This window comes from Botrytis porri (assembly GCF_014898465.1).
Source record: "Botrytis porri strain MUCL 3234 chromosome Unknown BPOR_004, whole genome shotgun sequence".
NCBI lineage: Eukaryota > Fungi > Ascomycota > Leotiomycetes > Helotiales > Sclerotiniaceae > Botrytis > Botrytis porri.
Window position 1 is genome coordinate 1,895,826 of NW_024066078.1, and position 27,440 is coordinate 1,923,265.

The window sequence follows — 27,440 nt, forward strand, 5'->3', positions numbered from 1 at the left end:
GGCACAGAGAGATTAGCTCATGAGAATACACTTTTAAGTGCAGAGATCCGTACACTTCGGGCAGCAAATGAGGCATTAAGCAAGCGTCGACGTGCGAAAAAAACCCAATTGCGTCAAGGAGGAGTACTTACTGGACAAGAGGCTCTTGATATATTATCTCAGCAAGAGGTTGATGTTCAGATTCAACGCGACGAGCGTCAAAAAGGGAGGAATCCTAATGGGGAAGTATCTTCTAATAGATGCTGTAGTAAGTGTGGAAAACCAGGTCATAATTCAAGAACTTGTCAAAACGATATAATAGATCCTAGATTATTAGATTCTTAATAGTTTTAATCAATTGAATCAATTGTTGTTGAGTAATATGGATTTAAAAATACAAATTGAGGTGAAAGTGGGCCGCATGATGATAAACCACGTTAACTATAGTAATAAAACTAATAATTGTTTTTAAGTATAAAGCTCTACATTGTAATAAAACCTATTCCCTTATATAAACCTTCTTGTTTAATATGATCAATACAGCTCAGTACTGATTTATTTATACTTTTATAGCTTAGTGTCTATCCCGCTGAGGCAGACTGAGCCAATTATGTGACTTAGTGCCCAGTCCCGTGCCTATATTACATTGTTCGTAACACTATCCATCAAGATCCAACTGCCACCTCACCAGATGTCCTATATCCATTCCTTCCGAATACAGAACCACCTACCACACCGATCCCCGCATCACGATCGGAATGCTGCTTTACGTTGACATGTGACCCGAAGAGGCAGACGGTCACAATTTCGATGCTGACTCTATTTGAGCGTGAAGGTGGTATACAAAGTTGGGTATTGAAGTATATCGGTCCAGAGTGTATTCAATTATTTGAGCCATATAGGTGCCTAACTATATATATAATCTACAGGGCATGCCTCTAACACTTCCAGATATGCATCCATGTTATCCATACGATTCTATCTATCGCTCCTCACTACTTCAAAGCTTGTTGGTTCTAATTGAGCAGTAAAATTGGTGGTGTTCAAGCCAGAGCTTGACCTTCTCCGGAATAGTGTGTTCTGCTGAGCATAGCGATTCCCATAAGAGAAGTCACCATAAGCTAACACCCGAAGGCGAGGAAATCCATGTGGGCCAAAAGCCCACACAGCAAAGTCGTATAAAGATCTGTTCTCAGATGAAGCTCCCATATACCCCATCTGTCTTTTGCACTCATCAATTCCCGTTCTGCGAATATGCAAAAGTGTGAGGGCATCTTTATCAAGCGCGCCAAGACGAGCATCCTGAATATGTCAATTATACTTCTGTATAAGGAAGGGAGGGGGCTTACCAAGTCCGATAACGAGCAACATATATCAAAATAGCGAAGCCCCAGACTGGGATTACTACTCAGAACACTACCTTGCGGTATCCTATCCCAAGGAAGGATTAACCTGTCGGTTGTTCGTTTAGTATTATGGGGCCTTTCATGGTAGACAAGTTGTTTCAGAGTCGATTGGTGAAGAAGAATCGTATTTCATAATTCTCCACTGATTTCATTGTCATATATGAGCAGATTGAAAACTTCAAGCCATTTAAATGATGCCAAGAACCTGATTAAGGGATCGGAAAGACCTCTAAGATAGCCCTCCTCGATGACTAGTTCCAGCGAAGCCAGTCGCATAGGTTGGCTTGCCTGTAAAACGGCTTCGAGCAAGTTTCGTATGTGCGGGCATTTGTTTAGCTTTGATGAACGAAGTTTGCTAAAATTGAAGGCCGATGCAATCTCAGAGGCTGCAATATGGTATGAAACCCCGGAAGAGAGACAAGGTCTTCAATGATGGGAATATTATTTCCAGACACTTGGTACCCAACTGTAGTACCTCATAGGCCTGAAAGTGCTGAGATTTATCGTGGTTCCAACTTTTATAGTGGTAGTCAAACTCAGCGGACATCCATTTGGCCAAGTCTAGCTCCAGAGTTTTGAGGTGCTTCGAGTTTGCCTGAAGCGCACCTTGTAGAGCCGAAAAGTCACTTCTCGAATGTATCCCTCGCCATGAAATCGATTGAAGAGACGTAAAACCGATAGGTTTAGGAATTGTTCGGTTTGTCTGTTTGATTCCATTGTTCAGATGGCACCATGTGTCTGTGACGAGTGACAGAGATTCAATCTGGTTTTGCTTTCTCAACAATTGCCCGGAAAGGCCGAGTAACTCTGAGGGTACACATGTCCCTAACTGCCAACTGTAGCCAATGTCAGAAAAATCAGTGAGTAAAGGAAGGTACATACGAGAAGCTACTCAGATGGTTATCTCGCAAGCAGTGGAGGAGGGCTAGAACTCCAGAACGGAGGTCGCTTAGAAAAACATCCTGGCTTGGCTTACTATACTCCCCTTTTTCACATTCCTGGTGGTCCATCTCCTCATATTCTTCCTCGTACGCTTCTTGGAAAGTTTCCATATACTTGCTATCTCCCTCATACAGGTGAGGGCAGCGGTATTTAAGGTTTTGGTGGACTGGAGCGGATATACAAACATTCTTTACATAGTTGACATATTCTGGATGCTTATCTAAAGTTCGCAGAAGTGAATCAAGACTTAGATCTACGAGGTTCCACTCGTCCTTTGCTCTAATCTCAATGGTTCTGTATAAAGATCGGAGAGCGGTATTCTGGAAGTGTTTCGAGACCCTGCGTATACTTGCTACATCGGATTGACTAGGAACCTACCAAAGATTAGACATCTGGCTAATAAACGAGTGAGATCTTACCTGACAAATAATGAGTTCCCATACCTCAGTAGGCATGCTTTTCCAGGCCATTTTCATGTGACGTTTCTTGAGGGAGACGATAGTAGCGGGTATAGTTTGGGAGTATCTGTAAGGGTTTTATTTATCAAAGTGCAAATATAACATGGTGGAACTATTGCATTCCAGGTGATGGTTAGATTACTCGATGTTGATGAACGTTTTGTGTGAAATGGGTACATCTCTCTGTTTCGGGGCGAGGGGTCAATTTGTTGATGGTCTCACCACCTGCTGAAAAAAATCGAAGAACGAGTTGGTAATTTATAAGCTTGCTTGAGATGCATCCTCGTTACGGAAATGTTCATGATGCATAGTTCGCTGAACCAGACTTTTCTTGATGAGCTCACCAACCTACTTTAGTGCCTCGCCTAAGCAATCACCCCACATTACACCTAATTTAATAACGTGTTTCCAAAACCTTAAATTTTAATGCTCATATAATTTCTGCTCAAATATACAATCTCAATTTTTAATATATATTGTTTTATTTATAGTTCTATTATTAATATTTCAATTTAATGAATTATTAGTTCAAAATAATTATAAAGACTAAAGAATCTAAATGTTTTATTGAATAGAAGAATTCACTTCTTCCTTTTTTTCAAAGATTTATTCGAGCTTTTAAATTAAGTAAAAAAATCTTGAACAAAAAATAAACACTCCTTTCTAAATCAATTATTATTATTCCTTTGCCTAAAAAGCTTAAAAACTCTTTTCTAAAGATTATACAATCTTATAAGAATGCCTTAAAAAGTGAAAAAGCTTTTAACACCTTTACTACTAACTCTACTCCTTTTATAATCCTTCTTTCTAATATTATTAAAGTTGATACCTTTTTGCTTAATATATTAAGATTCTAAATATAATCTTCTTTATATAAGTTTACCTTTAATTCTAAAATAGAGAATGTAAAATGTTATATATATTATCAATTGTTTTTTAAGTAATATATTAATAAAAGAATAATTCTCATAATTTACAATTTTTCTAATATAATTTTTTTTAATAAACTTTTAAGTATTATATAAAAAGAAGTAAATAAATAAATAAGTATTAAATATATATTAATAAAAAAATAAGACAATTCTAAAAATAATTTTTTATCAATTTAATAAATAAAAATGAAAACAAATTCAATAATATTTCTAATTAAAAGGAATAAAAGAATATTCTTTATAATCTTTATGTATAAGAGCACTTTAATAAAAAGTATTAAAATATTATTAAAGTGTAGGTTTATTATATATACTCTGAAAAGTATATATTTATACCTTCTATTGAAAAGAGTTTAGATTTTAAAAAGAAGCATGTATAATATATAAAACTAAATTTAAATTTCGAAAATGAAGATAAAGATAGAAATAATAATAATAATAATAATAATAATAATAATAATAATAATAATAATAATAATAATAATAATAATAATAATAATAATAATAATAATAATAATAATAATAATAATAATAATAATAATAAATTAAAAACAAAATCAAAACGAATAGAATATAATATTGTAATAAAAAAATAATTGAAAAGAATAAATATTTAAAGAAAAAGTAATCTTAAGGTTGAGAAGCTTTAAAGAAAAACTTCAGAATATTAAAGGTATTTAAAATATAAGTACTCTAATTATAATCATTATTATTAAATCTTTAATATTAAAAATTATTATATAATATCTATTAATAAACAATTTGAATAAACAAAGCATATTATTAAAAAAATTAATAATATGATTGTTAATCTTTTTTCATATATATGGATTATAAAGTAGGCTATTAAGTGGAATTACTATATGCTTAAAATATATAATAATAATAAGAAGGAAAAAGAAAAGCCTGTTCTTATTTCTATTTCAATATTATAGTCTATTATTAATATTCATCAACCTCCTTCTATATTATTATAATAATTATACCCTCTACCTTAGACTTATTATTAATAAGCATTTTCTCAAATACTATTGTTATATATATAAATACCTTATAATCAATCTACAACTCTACTATTCTCTTAAATAATATTAGTATTTACTTCTTCATTTATATATATATTAGGAACCTACGAGCCCTTAAACCCCTTGTATTAATAGGGCGTAAATTTAAGTTTAAAGAAAATGTTTTAACAACATAATTTTAAATAGTAGTTGGATTGAAAGCTTATAGGCGAAGTTGGTTTACCTTCTTTTAAATTAATAATAATAATAATTCCTGTGATTAATATTACATAATCTAGATCAGTAATATATTATAAATATAAACTTATTGAAACTCAATTCATTTATAATAGAATATTAATAGTATTATAAAAGACTTATATAATTAGAGAAAAAAACACGAAAAAACCAAGGAAAGATTTTCTTGGAAAAACTCATTAATCTTTATTATATTTGAAGCAGGAAATCTTCTAATATCCTCTCCTACAATCACTAAGTTAATATCTATTCGGGTTAGAGAAATATTATTATTAATATTGAGGAAAAAGATTCGATATATCTATATTAATATTATTAATATTAATACTGTTAATAATAAACTTATTATATTAAATATAATTAATAAAAAAGATTAAATTATAGATTCTTATAATAATCCAGGCTTTTTAATACTTAAAGGCCTTATAGAAGGATTTCAATTATAAAGAAAAAGGTTTTTAAGTATAGGAAAATGAAGAGTGAAAACTCTTTAAAAAAACTTTGCTTTTTTCAAGAAATATTTTATAAAAAATAAATTAATATAGTATTTAATATCCTATTAATATACTTATAGCTATTCTATATGAATAAAGAGAAAAGTCAGACCTTTCGAAAAATATTTATAATATACTTGATTCAGGTATACAATATTATTATAAAATACTGATTACAATATTATGTTACGACGACATCCAACATACCGAGTCACCTGATCAGAAAGTCACGGGATTAGAGATTCCCACTGGATCCCACTGCTCCCACCTGGTGGGACACGATGGGATCAATGGGACAACAAGGAACGAAGGTCTATATAAGGGAATGGGTTTCATTACAATGTAGAGCTTCGTGCTCAAGAACAATCATTAGTTTCATTACTATAGTTACGAGAATTGCAACCAGTTACAACCTTATTGAATTCCTACTTGAAGTCTAGTCTAAACCACCTCGAGAGATCTCTAGACACTTCCACGTGACCCTAGAGACAGCTCCCGTAACACTTTGAGCACCATTTCTGCTTCAAGTACCGATTCAATACCAACCGACGATATGGCACCCACCAGTGCATCCGCGAGCAGTCAGGCACAAGCACCCGACACCGACGATGTCGAGATGACCGATGCTCCCAAGGAAATTACCATCAACGAAACACTCAAGATTGCCTTACCAGACAAATACCAAGGAAGTCGACAGGAACTCGACACCTTCCTCTTGCAACTTGAAATCTACTTCAGATTCAACGAAGACAAGTTTACCGAAAAGGAATCCAAGAGTGTATGGGCCGTATCATACCTCAGAGGAGAAGCAGGCAAATGGATTCAGCCATACTTGCGGGACTACTTCGAGAACAGCGAGCGATACCGCATGAAACCTACCAGAGTAATCTTCGAGAGCTTCGAAGGGTTCAAAACAGAAATCCGTAGGATTTTCGGAAACGCCAACGAGTTAGAGATAGCCGAGGAAAAGATCTTTAACATCAAGCAAACAGGATCAGCCCTCAAGTACGCTACGGAGTTCCGAAGATATGCAGGAATGACCAAATGGGATAAGACCGCCATCATGAGCCATTACCGAAAAGGGCTCAAACCAGAAGTACGATTGGAACTAGACCGAGACGGCGAGAGTAATGATTTGAACGACTTAATCAAGGACTCTATTGAAGCCGACGATCGTCTCTACAGATTTAAGCAAAGCCAAAGATCATACAAACCTCAAGAAAATCAAAACCAAGGGCGTTACCGCAAGAACGAGGGTAGACCACGATACAATCCACAGAGATACGGAGACCCTATGGAGTTAGACGCCACGCACCACGCAAACAGGAATGATGATCAGGAAAAGAAACGTAGACGAGAAAACAACTTATGCTTTGAATGTGGAAAAACAGGGCACCGGGCAGCGGATTGCCGAAGTAAGAAGACAGGAGGAAAGAAAGGCAACTTCAAACCCAAGTTCGGCAAAGGCCAACTTAACGCTACCTTTGTATCCCAGGAACATCCAGCTAAGACCGAAGAAACTGAGACCTTCACCAGTGAAGAATTCCGGAAATTATTGGATGAGTTACCACGAAACCAAGAGGGTATGAATGCAGTAGATTTGTGGGAACAGGAGTATTACCGAACCCCATCACCGTCGGTAACGGAAGAATGTATTAAGGAAGAGATACCAGCAGATCACGCGATGATGAGCTGGACTGCTTGCTATGATGAATTCTGCGGAATCCATCGATCAGATAAAGAAGCAACCGGATGGTTCCCCAAGAAAAGAAAGACAAGGAACCAACAATCCAATGAAACAGACAAAAAACAAGTTACCCAGCAATTGAATGCTACAGGACAAGCAGGACAGATATACTGCAAGGTCAAAATAAACGGACAAATACAGCAAGCCATGATAGATTCAGGGGCTACAGGAAACTTTATTGCACCAGAAGCTGCAAAGTACTTGGGAGTTCCACTCCAGAAGAAACAAAAACCCTACCAATTGCAGTTAGTTGACGGACAACTAGCAGGATCTGACGGGAATGTTTCACAGGAGACACGACCAGTACAAATGAACATAACCCAACATTCAGAGGTTATACAGCTTGACGTTGTGCCATTGGGCCAACAACAGATCATCTTAGGGATGCCATGGTTGAAGGCACACAATCCTAAGATAGATTGGTCACAAGAGACAGTGACATTTGATCAGTGCAAGAACGGTCACGACGACACGTTCAAGGCGTCCGCGAGACGTAACACGCGCCAAGGAGAGTTGAACGCGAACAACACCGGCGACGTAGGACACCCAGTCCAGGGTCCTCCATTAAGAGCGAAGGCCAGTACACCTCCTCTACAAATGCAGAAGCCAACGACACGGCAGGAAATCGCAATCAAGGCAGAAGAGCCTATGATACCAGAACAGTACAAGAAATACGAACATGTGTTCAAGGAACCAGGGATCCATGAGGCTTTGCCAGAACACAAGCCATGGGATCATGAGATAATATTGGAGGAAGGCAAGATGCCTGTGCACACCCCAATTTATTCAATGTCAGCCGATGAGCTGAAGACGCTCAGGGAATATATCGATGACAATTTGGCCAAGGGATGGATCAGGGAATCCACGTCCCAAGTGGCAAGTCCAACTATGTGGGTACCCAAGAAGGATGGTACTAAGAGACTAGTTGTGGACTACAGAAAGCTCAACACGCTTACCAAGAAGGATCGATATCCACTTCCATTAGCTACGGAATTAAGAGATCGATTGGGCGGAGCTACCATATTCACCAAGATGGACCTGCGCAACGGGTACCATTTGATCAGAATGAAGGAAGGCGAGGAATGGAAAACCGCTTTCAAAACAAGATACGGGCTATACGAGTACCAAGTTATGCCGTTCGGGCTAACTAACGCACCAGCTACTTTCATGAGACTCATGAACAATGTGTTGTCACCATACTTAGACACTTGTTGTATATGCTACTTGGACGACATCCTAGTATATTCAAACAACGAGAGCCAACACATCAAGGATGTCAGCAGCATCCTCGAAAGCTTAGTCAAGGCAGATTTGCTATGTAAACCAAGCAAATGCGAATTCCACGTCAAGGAAACAGAATTCTTAGGGTTCACCGTATCAAGCCAAGGGCTCAAGATGAGCAAAGATAAGGTCAAAGCAGTGCTTGAATGGAAGCAGCCAAACACCATTAAGGAAGTACAATCCTTTTTGGGATTTGTCAACTTCTACCGAAGATTTATCAAGGGTTATTCAGGAATTACTACACCCTTGACCACGTTAACCAGAAAAGATCAAGGAAGCTTCGAATGGACCGCCAAGGCGCAGGAGTCCTTCGAAACGCTCAAACAGGCAGTGGCCGAGGAGCCAATACTGTTGACATTCGATCCTGATAAGCAAATCATAGTGGAAACGGACTCCTCAGATTTTGCTATAGGCGCAGTGTTGAGCCAACCAGGTCAAAATGAGAAATAGCAACCAATCGCATTCTACTCTCGAAAGCTATCACCAGCCGAATTGAACTACGAAATATATGACAAAGAATTACTGGCGATAGTCGACGCATTTAGAGAATGGCGAGTATATTTGGAAGGATCAAAATACACAGTACAGGTGTATACGGATCATAAGAACTTGGTTTACTTCACCACAACGAAGCAGTTAAACAGACGACAGGTCAGATGGTCGGAAACCATGGCCAACTACAATTTTAAGATTTCATATGTCAAAGGATCAGAAAACGCTAGAGCCGACGCTCTTAGCCGAAAACCAGAATATCAAGAAAATAAGTCGTACGAATCGTACGCTATATTCAAGAAAGAAGGCGAATCACTGGTTTACAATGCACCACAGCTTGCAGCTACTCATATATTGGAAGACAACCATCTCAGGAGTCAAATCCAATCACATTACGACAAGGATGCTACAGCTATACGCATACGCAAGACAATAGAACCAGGATTCACGATAGAAAACGAGATCATATACTTCCACGGAAAAGTATACATTCCTAGTCGAATGACTAAGGAATTCGTGACGGAACAACACGGGTTGCCGGCACATGGACATCAGGGAATCGCGAGAACATTCGCAAGATTACGGGAAATCAGTTACTTCCCACGAATGAGAACGATAGTTGAAGAAGTTGTTGGAAATTGCGATACCTGCATACGGAATAAGTCCTCTAGACACGCTCCGTATGGTCAGCTCCAGACCCCAGACATGCCTTCTCAGCCATGGAAGTCCATTATATGGGACTTTGTGGTCAAACTACCACTCTCAAAGGACCCTACCACGGCGATTGAGTACGACGCAATACTCAACGTAGTAGACAGATTAACAAAATTCGCATACATGATACCATTCAAAGAAACATGGACTGCTGAACAACTAGCATATGTATTCTTCAGGGTCATAGTAAGCATACATGGAGTACCAGATGAGATAATCTCGGATAGAGACAAGCTCTTTACCTCGAAATTCTGGACTACCCTATTAGCACTAATGGGTATTAAAAGAAAGCTGTCGACAGCTTTCCACCCACAGACAGACGGTCAAACAGAAAGGACCAATCAGACAATGGAAGCATATCTTAGATGCTATGTAAATTATCGACAAGACAATTGGGTAGAACTATTACCTATGGCACAGTTCGCATATAACACATCGGAAACGGAAACCACAAAGATAACACCAGCACGCGCTAACTTTGGGTTTAATCCTAAAGCATATCAAACACCGATACCACAAGAAGTCAATGCCGAATCAGCAATAATACAAGTCGAACAGTTAAAAGATTTACAAGAACAGCTTGCTCTTGATCTAAGATTCATATCATCCAGAACAGCAGCGTACTACAATACGAAACGTAGTATGGAACCTACGCTTAAAGAGGGGGATAAAGTTTACTTGCTACGACGAAACATTGAAACCAAAAGACCAAGCAATAAACTCGACCACAGGAAACTAGGACCATTCAAGATTGATAAGGTAATAGGAACCGTCAATTATCGGTTAAAACTACCAGACACGATGAACATCCACCCAGTATTCCACATATCCTTGCTCGAACCAGCACCACCAGGAGCGCCGAATGCGCCATTAACGGAAATCGAACCAGTCAACCCGAACGCCATATACGATGTCGAAACAATACTAGATTGTAAATACGTCAGAGGCACAATCAAATATTTAATCAAATGGTTAGATTATCCACACACCGAAAATTCATGGGAACCAAGAACAAACCTCAACTGCCCTGAGAAGTTGGAGGCGTTCCACCAGCAATACCCGGATTTGCCCAGAAGGAAGGAGAATCCATTGTAGCCAGGATCGAAGGGTCCAAAGAAGAAGAGTCGAAAACAAAGGAACCATCGCTAGGGCCAGCAGCAGAGACAGACGCCAACTCCTTTTCCTTCTCAATACGCTCATTTTCCAATCGCTGTTCCTCAGCCTCAAACTCTTCAAGAGCTTCAATAGTACGAAGGTCATGTTGAAGCATTTTGCCAGCCTTTTCCCGCAAAACACGCTTCTGCCTTCGCAGGAGCCAGCCGAGCAGCTGCTTCAGCCATAGCATTCGCAGCCTTCTCCTCCTCGAACTCAAGACGCTCTTCCTCAGAATTAACACGAGACCAATCGCCCGCAGAGTGGCCATACACATCACAACGACCACTGCCCACACTCTTTATACATTCACCACAGCGCACAGCATTTGGAAGCACCCGACACTCAAGGTTCTTCTCCAAACAGCGACTACACTTGTAAGACATAATGACACCTTTGTCTTTAGAACGAAAATAAATATTTTTACGACTAGCAACAGATTTTGAAGAACGAATAACGGACATCATAACAAACAGAAAGGAAGGCACTACGGAATTAATCAAGTGGGGGAAACTCACTTTATGAACGCTTGGGACAAGCGCTAAGCTAGGAAGGGGATAGTGTTACGACGACATCCAACATACCGAGTCACCTGATCAGAAAGTCACGGGATTAGAGATTCCCACTGGATCCCACTGCTCCCACCTGGTGGGACACGATGGGATCAATGGGACAACAAGGAACGAAGGTCTATATAAGGGAATGGGTTTCATTACAATGTAGAGCTTCGTGCTCAAGAACAATCATTAGTTTCATTACTATAGTTACGAGAATTGCAACCAGTTACAACCTTATTGAATTCCTACTTGAAGTCTAGTCTAAACCACCTCGAGAGATCTCTAGACACTTCCACGTGACCCTAGAGGCAGCTCCCGTAACATATTACTATGTTATATAATATATAATATACTATTAATTATGATTGGAGGAATAGTAACCCTTTCATATAAAGAGTATATTATTAGAATAATAATATCCCGATATTATTATACCTATTATTTCGATCTTATTTAACTATCTAGTTCTATAATATAATCTTGTTCTCTGTATCAATAAGGTGATTCGATAGGTTCTAATATAATGTATTCTATATTAATAGGGTAACTTAATAAAAGGAAAAAAAATAAGAAATATTAGATCTTAAAAAGAAATTATATATTATTAATATATTATAAAAGAAGGTAGATATAAGGCTTATAAGTAATAAATTAAAGGTTATAATAAAACAATCTTTAAAGGATTTGAAGTATTAGAGAGTGAAGATAACTTTTTAAGAGGGATATAATATTATAATTAATTATAATTTTTATTATATTTCGAAAGAAATTAAATAAAAAGAAAAAGATTATTTGTAAAGAATGTGGGGTTCTGGGGGAATCTCGGTCAAAGCCGAAGGTCACGCTTATATAATATATCATATAACATAATAAGAAACTAAGTCTTTTCGAACTTAATAAGAACCTTATAGATATTTAAAATCCCTATATATATTACCCTTCGAATAATAAGTAATAAAGATAACAAATACAATTCAACTCTTCTTATAATACTATATAATTCACCTCATTATTATAATAAAATAAAAAGTATAGGGGTTTTATAGGTATTTTAAAGGATTTACAAATGAAAAGTTTTTGAATAGAATAGATATATAATATAGGTGATTTAAAGAACTTAAAAGGATTGCTTGGAAGATTGCTTGAGGGTTTTAATAGGAAAGTTTAGGGGGGGAAAGGTTTTTATTTCTTTTTTCTATTTACTTTATTTAATTAGAACCATATATAGGCGCATTATATAGTCTTATTATAGTTATATAGATCGAATCGATTATGAATTTACTACTACTACTATTATATAATTAGAAAAAGCAACAAATAATATATATATAATATATATAATATTTATAATAATATTATAAAATTCTTATTTTTATAACAAATGAATCAATACTTTTTTATATTTGATGTTATTATTATAAAAAATAGATTATTAAAAAGCTTTTATTTTAATTTATATAATTATTTACTTTATTATTTATTATTTAGGTGAATTACATAGTATTATAAGAAGAGTTGAATTGTATTTGTTATTCTTATTGCCTACTACCCGAAGGGTAGTATATATAGGGATTTTAAGTACCTATAGGGCTCTTACCAGGCCCGAAAAGGCTTGGTTTCTCACTATGTTATATGATATATTATATAAGCGTGACCTTCGGCCCCGGCCGGGATTCCCCCGGAACTCCACATTCTTCACATTATTTAATTTAATTAAAAGAGTTTTATTAGAAGATATAGTTTTTGTTTTGATTATTATATTATATTATAATATCAAGAAAGTCAAATTAATTAGGATATTTAAATCGAATTTTATTAAAGAAGAGTTTCTTATTTTTTATATGTATATAGTTTTAATTCTTACAGACGATAAGATTATTGAGAAGGTAAATCTTTAATAAAAAGATTCTTAAATTTTATAAGAATATAATAAATAATTGAGTACTAAACAATAGATCTTGGTTAAAAAAGGATAGTTAATAATGTAATAAAACTAGTTTATAAAGAGTTTCTTATTTTGAAGTAATTAAAGATTATTAATATAATACTTCTTTCTAATATTCTAGTCAGAATTATAATGAATATTAAAAAGGATATTAAATCGATCATTCTACTTTCGGGCCACCCCTATTTTAAGCCATCTTTTTACACCAAAAATCGCTTTTTTAGTCTATTAATATCTCTATAATATATAATCTAATTTAATAAAAATTTGAATATATATAATTTAAATCATTTTAAGCTTATTCTGAGATTTTGAAATTTTTAGGAATTTTCTGTATTGAGATTTAGAGCTTTAAAATATCGATTTTTTAATTTTTATAAGAATTATATATAAATTTAATTTTTTTATAAAATCTTTAATAACTTTTTAATAACAATTATTAAAAGAAAACTATTTATCTTTTTGAAAGTTTTGAATTTAAATCTAAAAAAAAATTAATAAAAAAATTAAAAAAAAATTAATAGATATAGCACGATATAGAGATATAATATATAATAAGTTTAGAATAGTATAAATAATCCCTATAATTTTGAGAGTATTCTTTAAATATCTATTTATAGGAAATTTTCTTTTTTTTTCTGAATCTTTCAAAGTAAATATGTTATAAATTTTTAATAAATTTTTATAGTTTATTTTTAGTAATTTTTAATAAAAAGTTATTAAAGATTTTATAAAGGTTTCAAATTTGTATGTGATTCCTATACAAATTTAAAAATCGATATTTTTAAAGCTTTAGATCTCAATACAGAAAATTCCTAAAAATCTGAAATTTTCAAGGTAAGCTAAAAATGATCTAAATTATATATATATAAATTTTCAATAAATTCTATTCATAAATAAGAAAGTTAAAAATTCCATTTTTGATGTAAAAAGTGGCCCAAAAGGAAAGTGGTCTGAAAGTAGGGTACCCGACTTAGTGTATGTATTAATAAACCACGTTATAGGTTTGTAGAGGGCATTGTGTACAGGTGTTGAATCTTCGCCCTCCACGAGTAAATATAGAATATAAATAAAAAGCTAAAGACTTTGAAATAAATATAATACCTAGATACTCATTCAATACCTAAATAAGTAATAAAATAAACAGAATATACTTCTCCGAAAATACGCTCTGCTCCAAGAGATACACAAGATCGAATTCTCTGACTAATTCTCATCCTCTCTCCCTCATATCAGAATACACATTCTGGAATATCGATAATCCCTAGTGGTAACCCCCCCGAGCCTCCATACATACTCCATCCTTTCCAGTGAAATGTGAGTGCGACCCAAAATATGTCACATGAGAAGTATTTATTCAGTCGGGTCCATCTCTCCACCTTTCGTTCGTGCTGGGTAGTATCGGCAAGTCCGGTTGGATCGCATAACACGGAAAACGGAAAATGGGCAATGGATCTCGGAGTTTGGGGTTAGAGGTGGGTGGATTGGTGTTGGTAGATCATGTGTAGGATGGTGGGTAGAGATGGTGAGAGTTTTTACTGTTTGTGCAGATTTAGGATATGGGTTCGATGTTGTGCTAAGGTTTCGTAGGGTTCTCACTCGGTGTTATTGCACTGCCTACTATGTGTTTATGGTGAGTGTTCAGGGTATTTATTAGTAGTAATTAGTAGGTACTGTACTTGGGAAATATGCAGGATATCGGCGTGGCGGGGTTGGATTATTTATGGGTGGTTTGTACTTGTACTTGTGGGTTGTGTAGTGAAGCATTGTGGAGGATTGGTTGATTGGGTATTTTATTATATTATATCATATCATATCATATCACATCAAATGCATCATTCCCCAAACAAGTACTTCGTACACACAATACTCGTAAATCATTGAATATATTCGTGTGGGAAGAGACACAGGATTGCGCATTGGTTGGAATACTTGGTACCGAGTTGGAAATGCTTGGAATAGGAATTGATAATGGAAATTTCTACCTAATGGCCTATCAGTGGGTTTGAAAAAAGGCCAAGTACCAGGTATGTAGTGTGTAGTATGAAAGATGTAAGATTGAAGATGTGAGGATGTTACCAGTGGTTGGAATACGAGGTTAAGTTGCAACTCATAAGACATGTGAGATTGGGATGGATGAGGTGGATGAGGTGGATGAGGTGGATGAGGTGGATTGGTGATGGATCTTGGGGTGATGGATAGGGGAGGGAGAGAGGGTTGATGGAAATGGTGTATGGTGATGTAGATAGCGATAGCGATAGAAAGATTGAGAGAGAAATCAAGACGAGTTGAAAGAGAGGAAAAGAAAGAGAAAAGGAAGAAAGATTCCAATCAACACTTTGTATTTGATATAAAGTACTTTCAAGATCTCTCTCTGTCCTTACTTCCATCCTTTGCCTCCTTAAAGGATGAATCAAACCCCCAACTGAGACCTCGGTCAAGAATACCTAGTCCTTGAAATTGGCAATTTAAGGGAATGAGTATCATCAAGATATCATCCATCATCAAGATGCACAACATAATCATCAATCAACAATTCAAGAACCGATATCTGTCGAGAAATGAAATCCATATACGTCGAGAGAAGAGAGAGGATGGAAGATTTATATAAATAGGTTATTGAGCACTCGGTATGTATGGGAAGACTCGTAGAGAAAATTCTATATATAGATCTACTTATTAGACAAGTCAAATACTCCGTGTACTAGTCAAAGTACCTAGGTATCTATAGAGGATACTATGTAGATATGCTTGGTGAGGTAACTAGGAAACATTTTATATACTTATGCAAGTCACAGGAAGCCTGAGGGGGAGCTATTTTGGTTAGTGGTGTTGAGTAGAGAAGGGAAACCCTTTTTAACATCTATCAAGTCAAGAATGAAAAAACCCTTGTTACTATTTCTTACTTGGGTAATCTTTCACTGTTGTCACTCTTCAAGTACAGTATCTAGTTGAACTTTCATTTCCATCTTCTCTTTATTATTGACACTCTCTCTACTTTTAATTCTTCTCACTTTACTTCTTAAACCTTGACCCGTAAATAATCTTTCAATCTTTATTCTTCACTTTTTATCCTTCAATCTTCACTCTTCATTTTTCAAACTTCACTTTTTATCCTTCAATCTTCACTCTCCATCCTTCACCCTTCACTCTCAACCTGAACCCTTAACCTTTGATTGACCTTCCTTAAACCTTCTTCCACCAATACCACTGCCACACCACACACCCACATCACACACATCAGGATACAGTACCTTGATCTACGCTCCAATTAAATTACTTCATTGCTTACCACTCTCCACTTTTCGCTTTTTTGAGTTTTGGTTCTCGAATCCATCATTCAGTCATCTGTATCTCTTGATAATAATAATAATAATAAGTGTGCACTGTGTTTGTGTTTGTCTTTGTGTTTGTCTTTGTCTTCTGTGTCTTGTGTGTCTTGCTTATTTATTTATTTTCGCCTTGAGCCTTGAATTGAACCCACATCAGACCCCTTCCTCCTTCACATGATCTAACCTACCTAGTAGCTAGCATTAAACAAAATTTATTCTCTTTCTCTCCTTCATATTCATTCATCCCTCATTCCCCTCGTTCCACATCATTACCTGGACTTTCGTTAAGATCAATCATAAATCAACAATCTAACTAAAACCTTGAGATTATTCTTTTCCTCTTTCACGAAATATTCAACGCCAAATCACATTCACATTCTCATCCATTCTCATTCTCATTCTCACATTCACACTCTCGCTCACACTAATTCCCCCCAAAATTCAAACTTTCCGCATCTATTTGCGACATTTCCACACAATTCCGCCAAGTTTACCAATCAATCAGTAACAAGACTTTAAACATACCATCCATCACACAAAACCCCATCACAAACACTGAAGACAATCTTCTTTCCTTTCCTCACTCCATCTCAACAAATTCTTTCGTTTGGAATCACCGGGGAATCACGATCGATCATCTTCCACAATGTATTCTCGGTCATTAAGATTCTTGTCAGTATTGGCAATTATCTTTGCCATCGCTCAAGCCGGTTGGATTGATCGTGGTGTCTTTAATCGACGAGCAGATAGCACTGGTGCCTTATCATCAGGAGGTGGGAGTAGCAGTGCCGCTACCAGTGCTGGAGGAAGCGCAGCAGATACAGATACTACCACCGCAGCACCAACACCAACACCATCTGCCACTTCAACCACTCCAGCAGCAAAACCCAGTGAAACTTCAGCTGCTCCCACCACTCCAGCTGCTCCCACCACTCCAGCTGCTCCCACCACTCCAGCTGCTCCCACCACCCCAGCTGCTCCCACCACTCCAACAGCTACATCAGCAGAAGCTACAACAACTACAGCACCTACAAGCTCAGCAACAACTGCAGTATCTGTTCCTGAATCAACATCTTCAGCAACTACAGCAGCCCAAACGACTGCAGCTCCAACTCCCAAAGATACTCAAACTACGCAAACAACTGCAACGAAAACCTCTAGTACCAAGACTAGCAAGACTTCTTCCTCTTCATCATCAACCGTTCAATCTACCACGATCTCCGAAGTCACCATTACCCCATCCGCAACTCGAGTCGTCGTAACCGTCTATTCAACATCAAGTGGAAGTACTATTATCTCCGAGTACACTACTTCTACTACTCCTGCCGCATATACTACTACAACCGCTGTTCCTATTAGTGATTCCTCATCTTCCTCTTCCACGGGTATGTCAACCAAGACACGTAATACCGTCATTGGTGTCGTAGTTGGTATTGGTGGAGCCATCCTGCTCGGAGGATTATTCATCGTCGCATGGAGAATCTGGGGACGCAACAAGAAGGAAGATGAGAATGATGGATTGATGGGAAATTACGATCCAGTATCTGCCGGTCACGAAATGAAGAATGAAGGTGGTGCTGTACCCAATCCTTTCCAAACTACTTTGGAAGGTTATCATCAACCCGGAAGAGGAAATGTTTCGGCAAACTTTTAAATGATGATTTCCTGATGTTTTAGTTTCTGGGAGGACACTCTTTGTTGTTTCTTCCTTGATGAAAAATCACTTTGCTGTATATGTCAGATGGATATGGGATCGCATTGCATTGCATGTATGTGTGCATGATGGATAGGAGATTGGAGTACATTGGTCAGCGAGTCAGAGATTATTCATCTCTTTTTTTTTCCCCCTTCGAGTTTTCGCAATGGGATATCTAGGTGGTGTGGTACAGTGACATTTAAGATGGAATGGAATTCCTCACTGGTATACACCAACATTATTAGCATTTTGAGTTTTTGAGTTTTTGAGTTTTTGAGTTTTACAAAAAGCATCCGTATGCCTTCCATTCATTTTTTTTACGGCCTGAGTTTTACAGCATTTATACATATTAATGGCATGGTTTTTTTTGCATGTTGGGGGGGGGGGAAGGGAGGAATGAATGGTGTGGTGTGGGTCGATGGATGGATGGATGAATGGATGGATACCTTTGATGTATGGATGTGAACGTGAATTGAGAGGGAGGGGGAAGTGAGAGGGGGAGAGGGAGGGAGAGTGAGAATTAAGGAAATCTAGTTAGACACTAGATAGGTACTTGGTTGATTAGGTAGATGGGAGATGAAAAGAAACCTTTTAATTTATTGCAAACGGTATTTTGTGTTGTGACATCGTGTAGTATGACATAGCACAGCATATCATGGCGTAGTATGGTTCACCATAGCATCGCATGGCGTCGTATGATAAAGTATATCACAGCGCAGCAAAGTGTAGTATACCCAGGTAGTAAATGGTGCTTCAAGGGGAGTTGAGGAGGTGGAATTGACATGAAACTTTGTAACTATGAATGTTATATGGGTGTGTATATGAGTATATATGAATGAGTATGTCTGTATGTGTCTATGTATGTCTGTATGTGTCTATGTATATCTATATCTATATCTATATCTATATCTATATCTATATCTATATCTGTGTGTGTGTATGTGTATATGTATATGTATAATAATAATGATTTCAAGACTTTTTATTTTTATTTTACTAATAGTAGGAGATAAGAGATAGGAGATGGGTATTATTTTATAGTTGGTTTGTGTGAAGTATGAAGGGGTATAAGGGGATTAGGCTGCGCAACGGGTACCCGCGGGGCGGATAATGGCCTCGACAGATAATCCACAAATAATTCATCTATAAAGCAAATAATTCAGAATCTAGACAAATAATCCATAAATAATCCACAAATTATCTACGAATTATCTATATATTCATAAATAATCCGTATATCTACAAATAAGTAAATTATCCGCAAATATACGAGTGATTTGTAGATAATCTACAGATTATTTTGAATAATTTATTATAATATAAGATAAGATAAAATAAGATAAAATTAAAAATATAAAATAATTAATACATTATACTAATTTTTATATTAATTACTTTACTTATAATTATATATTTATTACATATTATTATATATTATTAAAAAAAGTAGAAATTATTATATAAATAATATTATTATAAAATATTATTAAATAATAATATTATTAATTATATAATTTTCTTAATAATATTATTAATAAATTAGATTATTTTATTCGATATTAAAACTACTTCTACTACTATATATTTTCAATATATTTAAATATAAATTATAATTCCCTATTAATATAAAAGTAATTCATTATTATTTTCTATAAGCGACATACAAGTACTATATCCTTCACTTAAATAATTATTTATTTTATATAAATAATATATAAGTTTGTCATTAATAATTATTAGCTTTTTATTAATAAATAAGTATAAAAATCTATTTTCAAATTTAATTATTATAAAAAATTCTACAATCTTTTATAAAACCTTTAAAATTAAGTTTTAAATTTAAAAGGAATTATAATTATATATAATTTTTTTTATTAATTAATTAAATAGTAATTTTAAAATAAAAAGTTCTATTGATTTTTAATATTACTAAATTTCTCAAAGTATAATAATTATATATATTTTAAAATCTTATATTAATCATTATATTAATTATTTAATTTATTGTCAAATTTAAATCTCCTTTTCTTTTTGTTTATATTATGAATATATGATTTTTTAGTTTGTGACTACATTTTCGTATTATTTAAAGTAAATCGGATTATACCTAGCTTTAAAAGAGGCATATTGTATTTCACTAAGAGATTAATAGCTATTTGAAAATAAATTAGAGTGATTTAGCTTACTAATATTAATTGTAGTATAAATAGCTTAGGAATATTAATAAAAGAAAAATAGGCTGAAATATGAATATAATAAATTAGAAATTAAAAAAAGTAATATTTAAACGAGAATTAAACCCTTACTTTAAAAATAAGTAAATATGTATTTAATATCTCCCTACTTTTAAAGACTTTAATTTATTTTAAGCCTTTTCAATCTCTAATATTAAATTAAATTTTTATATTAATCTTTATACTAATAATTTAATATGCCTTTTAAATATAAAGTTTCTATTAAATTATCTAATAACCCTTATATTATTAAAGCTCGAAATTGATTAAATAATTAAAATGAATTTGAGATTCAAATCGAAAAAGCTAAAGTAAATGATTAAATAGTAATCACTTATTAATTGAGTGCTATTCATTAATTAAGTAAGTAAATCTAAATAAGTAAGTTCAAGCAAGCTCATATAAAAAAATGAATTAAAAATGAAATGATCTATAAGCAATAAGCTAGAATAAGCTTAATCTTTTTTTATTAATATTAATTTTGATTTTATTAAAAAGATAATAGATATTTATATATTAATTATTATATAAAGATTAGGCTATAAAAATAAGGAAGGTTAATTTGTATAAGCTTATAATGAAAATAATAATTTTGAAGATTGTAAAGAAAACAATAAGGCTTTTTAAGAGTGAATATAAAGAAATGATAATAAGTGTAATAAAAAAAGGTTTATTGATTTTAAAAAAGATAAAGAAAAGTAAAAGTAAAAGCTTTTTGTTTATAATATTAAGATATATTGACTCTTATAATTTTTACTTTTTTATTATTAATTTATTATTTAGAAGTATTGAAATCTTGAGTTTCGTTTTTAACAAAAAGCTTGAAAGTAGATAATAAAAAGCTTTCAAAAAAAGTATAATAAATTAAATTGAAAAGAAATTGATTATTTAATCTTTTAGGGCTTTATATTGATTATAAGATTAGATAAATTAATCTTCTTTTATACTAATTTTTATATTAATTATTAATTATTATATAGTAAATATTATAAGATTATTCTACCTTATAAATTCTTTACCTCTTATAAATTGATGCTATAACGAAATCTTTATGTGATTCTCAATACTGAATATGAAGAGGAGGATTCAGATTGGATATAGCTACTAGGCTCTAATAAGTGATATATAGAGAGCTACAATCTTGAAGAATATAGATTTTATAATCTATTAAAGAAAGACAAGGAGTGTTACGACGGTATCCAACATACCGCGTCACATGGTCAAACGGTCACGTGATGGACCTAGAGGATCTAGGGGATCGAAGAATAAATATCTAGATCTATAAGATTCAAAGGATTTAAGTAGAATAAAGTTTCATAATTCTGTAGAGAACGAAGGTCTATATAAGGAATAGGGTTTCTTTATATATAAAGCTTTATGCTTAAAAACAATTATTAGTTTTATTACTATAATTATGAGAATTATAATTAATTACAACCTTATTGAATTCCTACTTAAAATCTAATCTAAATTACCTCGAGAGATCTTTAGACATTTTTACATGATCCTAGAGGCAGCTCCCGTAACAAGGAGTTATATAAAGGTATATTGTTTTTATTAATGTATTTTAAAGATTCTATTCCTTAAGATTATCAACATATCAATTTTATATATAATAAGTTTTATTTAATAATTAATACAAAGCTATTCTTTAAATTTGATATATAAATAGCTTACTAATCTCAATATTAATCATATCAATTCTTACTATATCGATAAATAAAGCTATAGCAATATACACCTTTATTATTCTTTATTTAAAATAATTACTTTAAATCTAAAGTTAATTAGTAATCTTTGTAGTATTAATTTTCAAAATGATTTTTCTATTAAGGAAAATATTTCAATAAAAGTTTTTACTTTATTCCTTTCAATTATAAATTTTAATTAAGCTTATTTTATTTTCAAATTGAATATTAAACAATTGTTTTTACAATAATAATGATAATTATTATAATATAAATTCAAAGCTTTAAATAATATTAATTTATATAAAATGATTAATTGGAAGAAGAATAAAAGAGCGTGAATATAAAAGTCTTTTTAGTAAGGGGCTAGAATCTTAAATAAATAATCTGATATAATTTATCGAATTTATGAGAATATACTTATTCATTTTAATGTTTGAGGTAAGAATATAGGAACTATATCTTTGATTAATTATTTAAAATCTAAGATATATAAAAGGGTTGTAGGTTTTATATAAAGCTTTTTATTATTTGAAATAAATTATTCTAATTAATATAAAAATTAATGTAAATATTAATTTAATTAATAATATTTATCAAAAGCTTTAATAAAAGAAGAATTTAATAATTAAATACTTTCTATTATTATTTCTTTAAAAGCTCCTTTTCAAGCTATAGAAAACTCTTAATAAAGAGCTTTATGCTTAATACAGAATCTACTTTTTCTATTACCTTTAATAATAATGCTTTGAAATCGTTTTAATGAATGTATTCTTTTTTTTGAGTCTATTATTTTAATTTACCTTTCTAATCATTTAAAATATATAATTACTTTAAATTACTAGTTAAGTCTAATAAGAAATTCATTTATAAATATCAATTATTACTTTATTAATCAAGATTAAAATATGAAATATATTCTTATTAATTTTAAACCTATTTATAAATCTTATATTAATCAATACCTTAAAGATATTCTTCTAAATATTTTATGAAAGTTTGATATTATTGAAAGAGTTTATATAATAATTATAGATAATATTTTGAATAATATAACCCTATTTGTAAAAATAAATAACATTTTTAAAACCTTAATATTTAATAATTTGATTTTTAATAATAAAATAATATAAGTTTCTTATTTATTTTATTCTATTTAACTAATTTTAAAGGATTTATTTTCTATAATTTGTATTAACCTTATTAATAATAAGCTTTAATATAATTGGGAAGAATAATAAAAGAAAACCAATCTTATAGCTGTTAAGTATAGTATTTAGTATATTTTAGTTAAAATAGATATGGCAAATTACTATTAAAATCAATATAAGTTTAATTTGTTATAAAAGATTTAATTTTTTTTAATTAGAATTTGAAAAGAAATCTTTATATTTAATTCAAGATATTATAATTTAATAGAATTCAATTTATTTAATACTTATTCGATTACTACATTTATAATATATATAATTAATATATTATTATAACCCCTAATATAATAATATTCAGTTTGAATTATAATGAATGAATATAATATGAATATATTATTGTGAAGAATGTGGGGTTCCGGGGGAATCTCGGCCGGGGCCGAAGGTCACGCTTATATAATATATCATATAACATAATAAGAAACCGGGCCTTTTCGGGCCCGGTAAGAACCTTATAGATACTCAAAATCCCTATATATATTACCCTTTAAATAATAAACAATAAGAACAATGAATATAATTCAATTCTTTTTATAATATTATATAATTCATTTTAATTATGAGTGTAATAAGCATTTGAATTATAGGATATTTTTTCAAGAGATTTTTAAATAACTTATACAAACTTGTAAAACTAGAATATATATATTATACTTTTATTTTCTTATAATTATTTCTTATCACTTACTTTCTTTTTATAATATAACTTTGCTAATTTCTTACAAAATTCTTTTCAAACCTGAATCTTTATAATGAAAGTTAAGCTAGTTACTTTTCTTAATAACAAAAAAAACCATAAAAACATTTTTCTAGATAATTATATTAAATAAGTTGAATGATATAAATAACTAAAAAGAAAGAATAAAACTTCTAAAATTTGGAAATATATTGAGCCTAATAAAGATAATAATAAAACTAATCTTTTTTTAAAACCTATTTAATTAAAATTATTCGTAATCATACCTTAATCGAAATTATTTATTATTAAATTTATTAAACAAAATGATATTATTATTAAGAAGATTATAAACAATATGAATACTATTTCATTTTAAAAATATTTAGAAAAATAAAAATAACTTTAATCCTTATAGAATAATAATTTTCAAATATATAAAATCAAATTTGAAAAATAGGCTTGACATAAAAAAGAATATAATATAATCAAAATATAAATTATTGAATTAATATTAATTATTATCTTGATAAGGGTATAGAATATATTTATTATTAATAACGAATTATATTATATAAAAGTATTTGTTATGATATTTTAAAAAGAATTGTAATTATTTGATAACGAAATATAAGAATTGATATATCTTAAATATATTAAGATTATTGATAATATCAAGTATACTTGTATATTAATAATCAAATAATATCAGGAGTAAATTGAAGTTTACTTTAAAATTGTTACGGGAGCTGCCTCTAGGGTCACGTGGAAGTGTCTAGAGATCTCTCGAGGTGGTTTAGACTAGACTTCAAGTAGGAATTCAATAAGGTTGTAACTGGTTGCAATTCTCGTAACTATAGTAATGAAACTAATGATTGTTCTTGAGCACCAAGCTCTACATGTAAGGAAACCCTTTCCCTTATATAGACCTTTGCACTCTGCGATCCCATCGATCCCACTCACTGAGAGTAGTGGGCGTAGTGGGATCCCACTGATCCCATTGATAATAATCGGTGGGACTGATGGGATGGTCCATCACGTGATACTAGTCCCGTGAGTCTTGTCGTCCTGTCTTATTTCCTGTCCTAGGGCTAATCCCTTGGGAGCTTACTAATCCTAGCAAGACCTCTCTTGCTTACTGTGTCCTGTATTGCTTATTCTTCTTAGGACCCTACTGTCCTAGGAACCATGTCCTATGATTCAGTGTATTCTATAACTAATACTATATACATGCCTGAGGCTTTCCTTGGGTGCCTAGTGTCCCCCGGTATACTGCAGCTGAATCACTGAGGCCTATAATACCATTATAGCCTATAAGTCAGTGATTCTACAGCCTGTTACTAATCCGTTGTAACATTATTATTAATATTTATTCTAATGGATAATTATAGTATAATGTATATTATAAATGATAAGGATTTATTTATAAAAAAATCATATCAAAAGATTAAGGATGGAAGGAAAATCTATATCGGATTCTTATTCTTTTTGATTGAAAATTATAGTATAAAAATAATTAAAAATTGTTTTAGAGATAATATAGAATCAAATATAAGAAACTTGACTCCTAAGAATATTGTTTATATTTATAACTTTAATATCAATATCATTTTTAAGATAACTCTTAATAAAACGAGAATTTGATATTATAATTTGGATTATATATTAAAAAAAGGTAAGATATTTGAAAAAAGTAAGGTTGTTAAAAAGTTGGAATGTAAATTTACAATTATCTTTTTTGAATATAAGTTTTTATATTTTTATTTGCTTTTTCTATATATTCTAAATAATTTAATTAATACTCTAATATACTTAACAATTATAAAAAAAGTGTTGAAATAATTCAAACAATAAAGAGAAGAATACTTCAAACTAAAAAGTAATTCAAATAATCTTTAGTATAAACATATAGATTATTTGAATTAAAAAGTATTAAAATATTTAATTTATTTAATAAAAAATGTTAAGATTATAAGAATATCTTGTATTAAATATACATATTGTTTAATAGTTTATATAAAACAAATAATATTTCATTAATTAAGTTTATAATCATTAACTAGATCCTTTTAAAAGGTATCTTAGAATCTTTTTGATTTCGAAGTTGGCTATAATGAGTTATTTTGATTATTATTAATTAAAAACGAATTTAATAAGAAAATCTTTTTTTTTCTTTTATTATGAAAGATTCTTATATATATTTACAGAATTATTTGAAACTTTAATGCTTTTGTAAAAAGATAATATAGATTATTAATCTATATTTTACATTATAATAATAATACTTCAATTATAAATATTAATAGGGAAATAGAATATTAGAAATAAGTATAAAAATAAGGTATAGATTTTAAACTTATTTTTATTTATACTTATAAGTCAAATGGTAATATTAAGAAAATAGGATAAGAAGTATATGTTAAGGTGATTATAATGTAAAAGAAAACTGATCTTTCTTTAGATCTTTAATTAAAAAGTGTATTAGTAATAATTTATTTATATAATATTAATTCTTTAAAAGTATTAGATTGAAAATCTTTGAATGAAAAATTGGATTTATAGTTTTATAAATACTTCAGGTATTATGATTTAGTAATTATTTAGAAAATCATTTTTAATCTACAATTAGATTAGAATAGAATTTATATATACAAATACAAAGCATATTCATTTTTTAAGGATAAAAAAGCCGAAAGATATATAAAAGACTTCAAAATTCGTTTGTAAAAATTTATTAAGTATTTTGTTAAATATATAAATAAGAATATATATTATATTTAAATATTACAACTCAAATAAATTATTATAACAAAAAATATAATATTTGACAAAAAAAAATTTTTATTAATTAGAAACCTTAATAATAAAATAGGTATCGATATTATAAAATATATTATTGAATTATTAAAGAGTAACAAAATTAAGGAGCAATTTTTTATAATGGAATATAAAAATGAATTAATCTTTAATAATTTAGATAAAAGATTAATGAATTTGAAAACGAAAAGTACTTTATTTATTAAAAAGTTTATCTCTAATAAAAACCTAAACTTGGGGGTAAATAAGGTACAAGTATTTTCAATAGGATTAATAATATTCGAATATATTTTAGGTTTGATTAGTATTAATTAAAAAAAGTCTATAACAAAAAGGATTATTTTATAATCACTAAAATACAAACTTCCAATAATTTAAAATAATAAAAAGAATTTAAAGGAGGAAAAATAAACCTTTGATTATATAAA

The 27,440-nt window shown here is 31.6% G+C and overlaps 2 protein-coding genes across 2 annotated transcripts; one reads left to right on the forward strand and one right to left on the reverse strand.

The window, feature by feature from the left end:
* Window positions 1-957: 957 nt before the first annotated feature.
* Window positions 958-2,797, reverse strand: EAF01_003501 (uncharacterized protein; the record flags this gene model as incomplete). Its single annotated transcript, XM_038911755.1, has 4 exons — window positions 958-1,281; window positions 1,861-2,221; window positions 2,268-2,701; window positions 2,747-2,797. 4 exons carry the CDS (start codon window positions 2,795-2,797, stop codon window positions 958-960), a joined length of 1,170 nt encoding a protein of 389 aa, XP_038772990.1.
* Window positions 2,798-17,339: 14,542 nt separating this feature from the next.
* Window positions 17,340-18,347, forward strand: EAF01_003502 (uncharacterized protein; the record flags this gene model as incomplete). Its single annotated transcript, XM_038911756.1, has 1 exon — window positions 17,340-18,347. The coding sequence occupies one exon, from the start codon at window positions 17,340-17,342 to the stop codon at window positions 18,345-18,347; it is 1,008 nt and encodes a 335-aa protein (XP_038772991.1).
* Window positions 18,348-27,440: the final 9,093 nt, after the last annotated feature.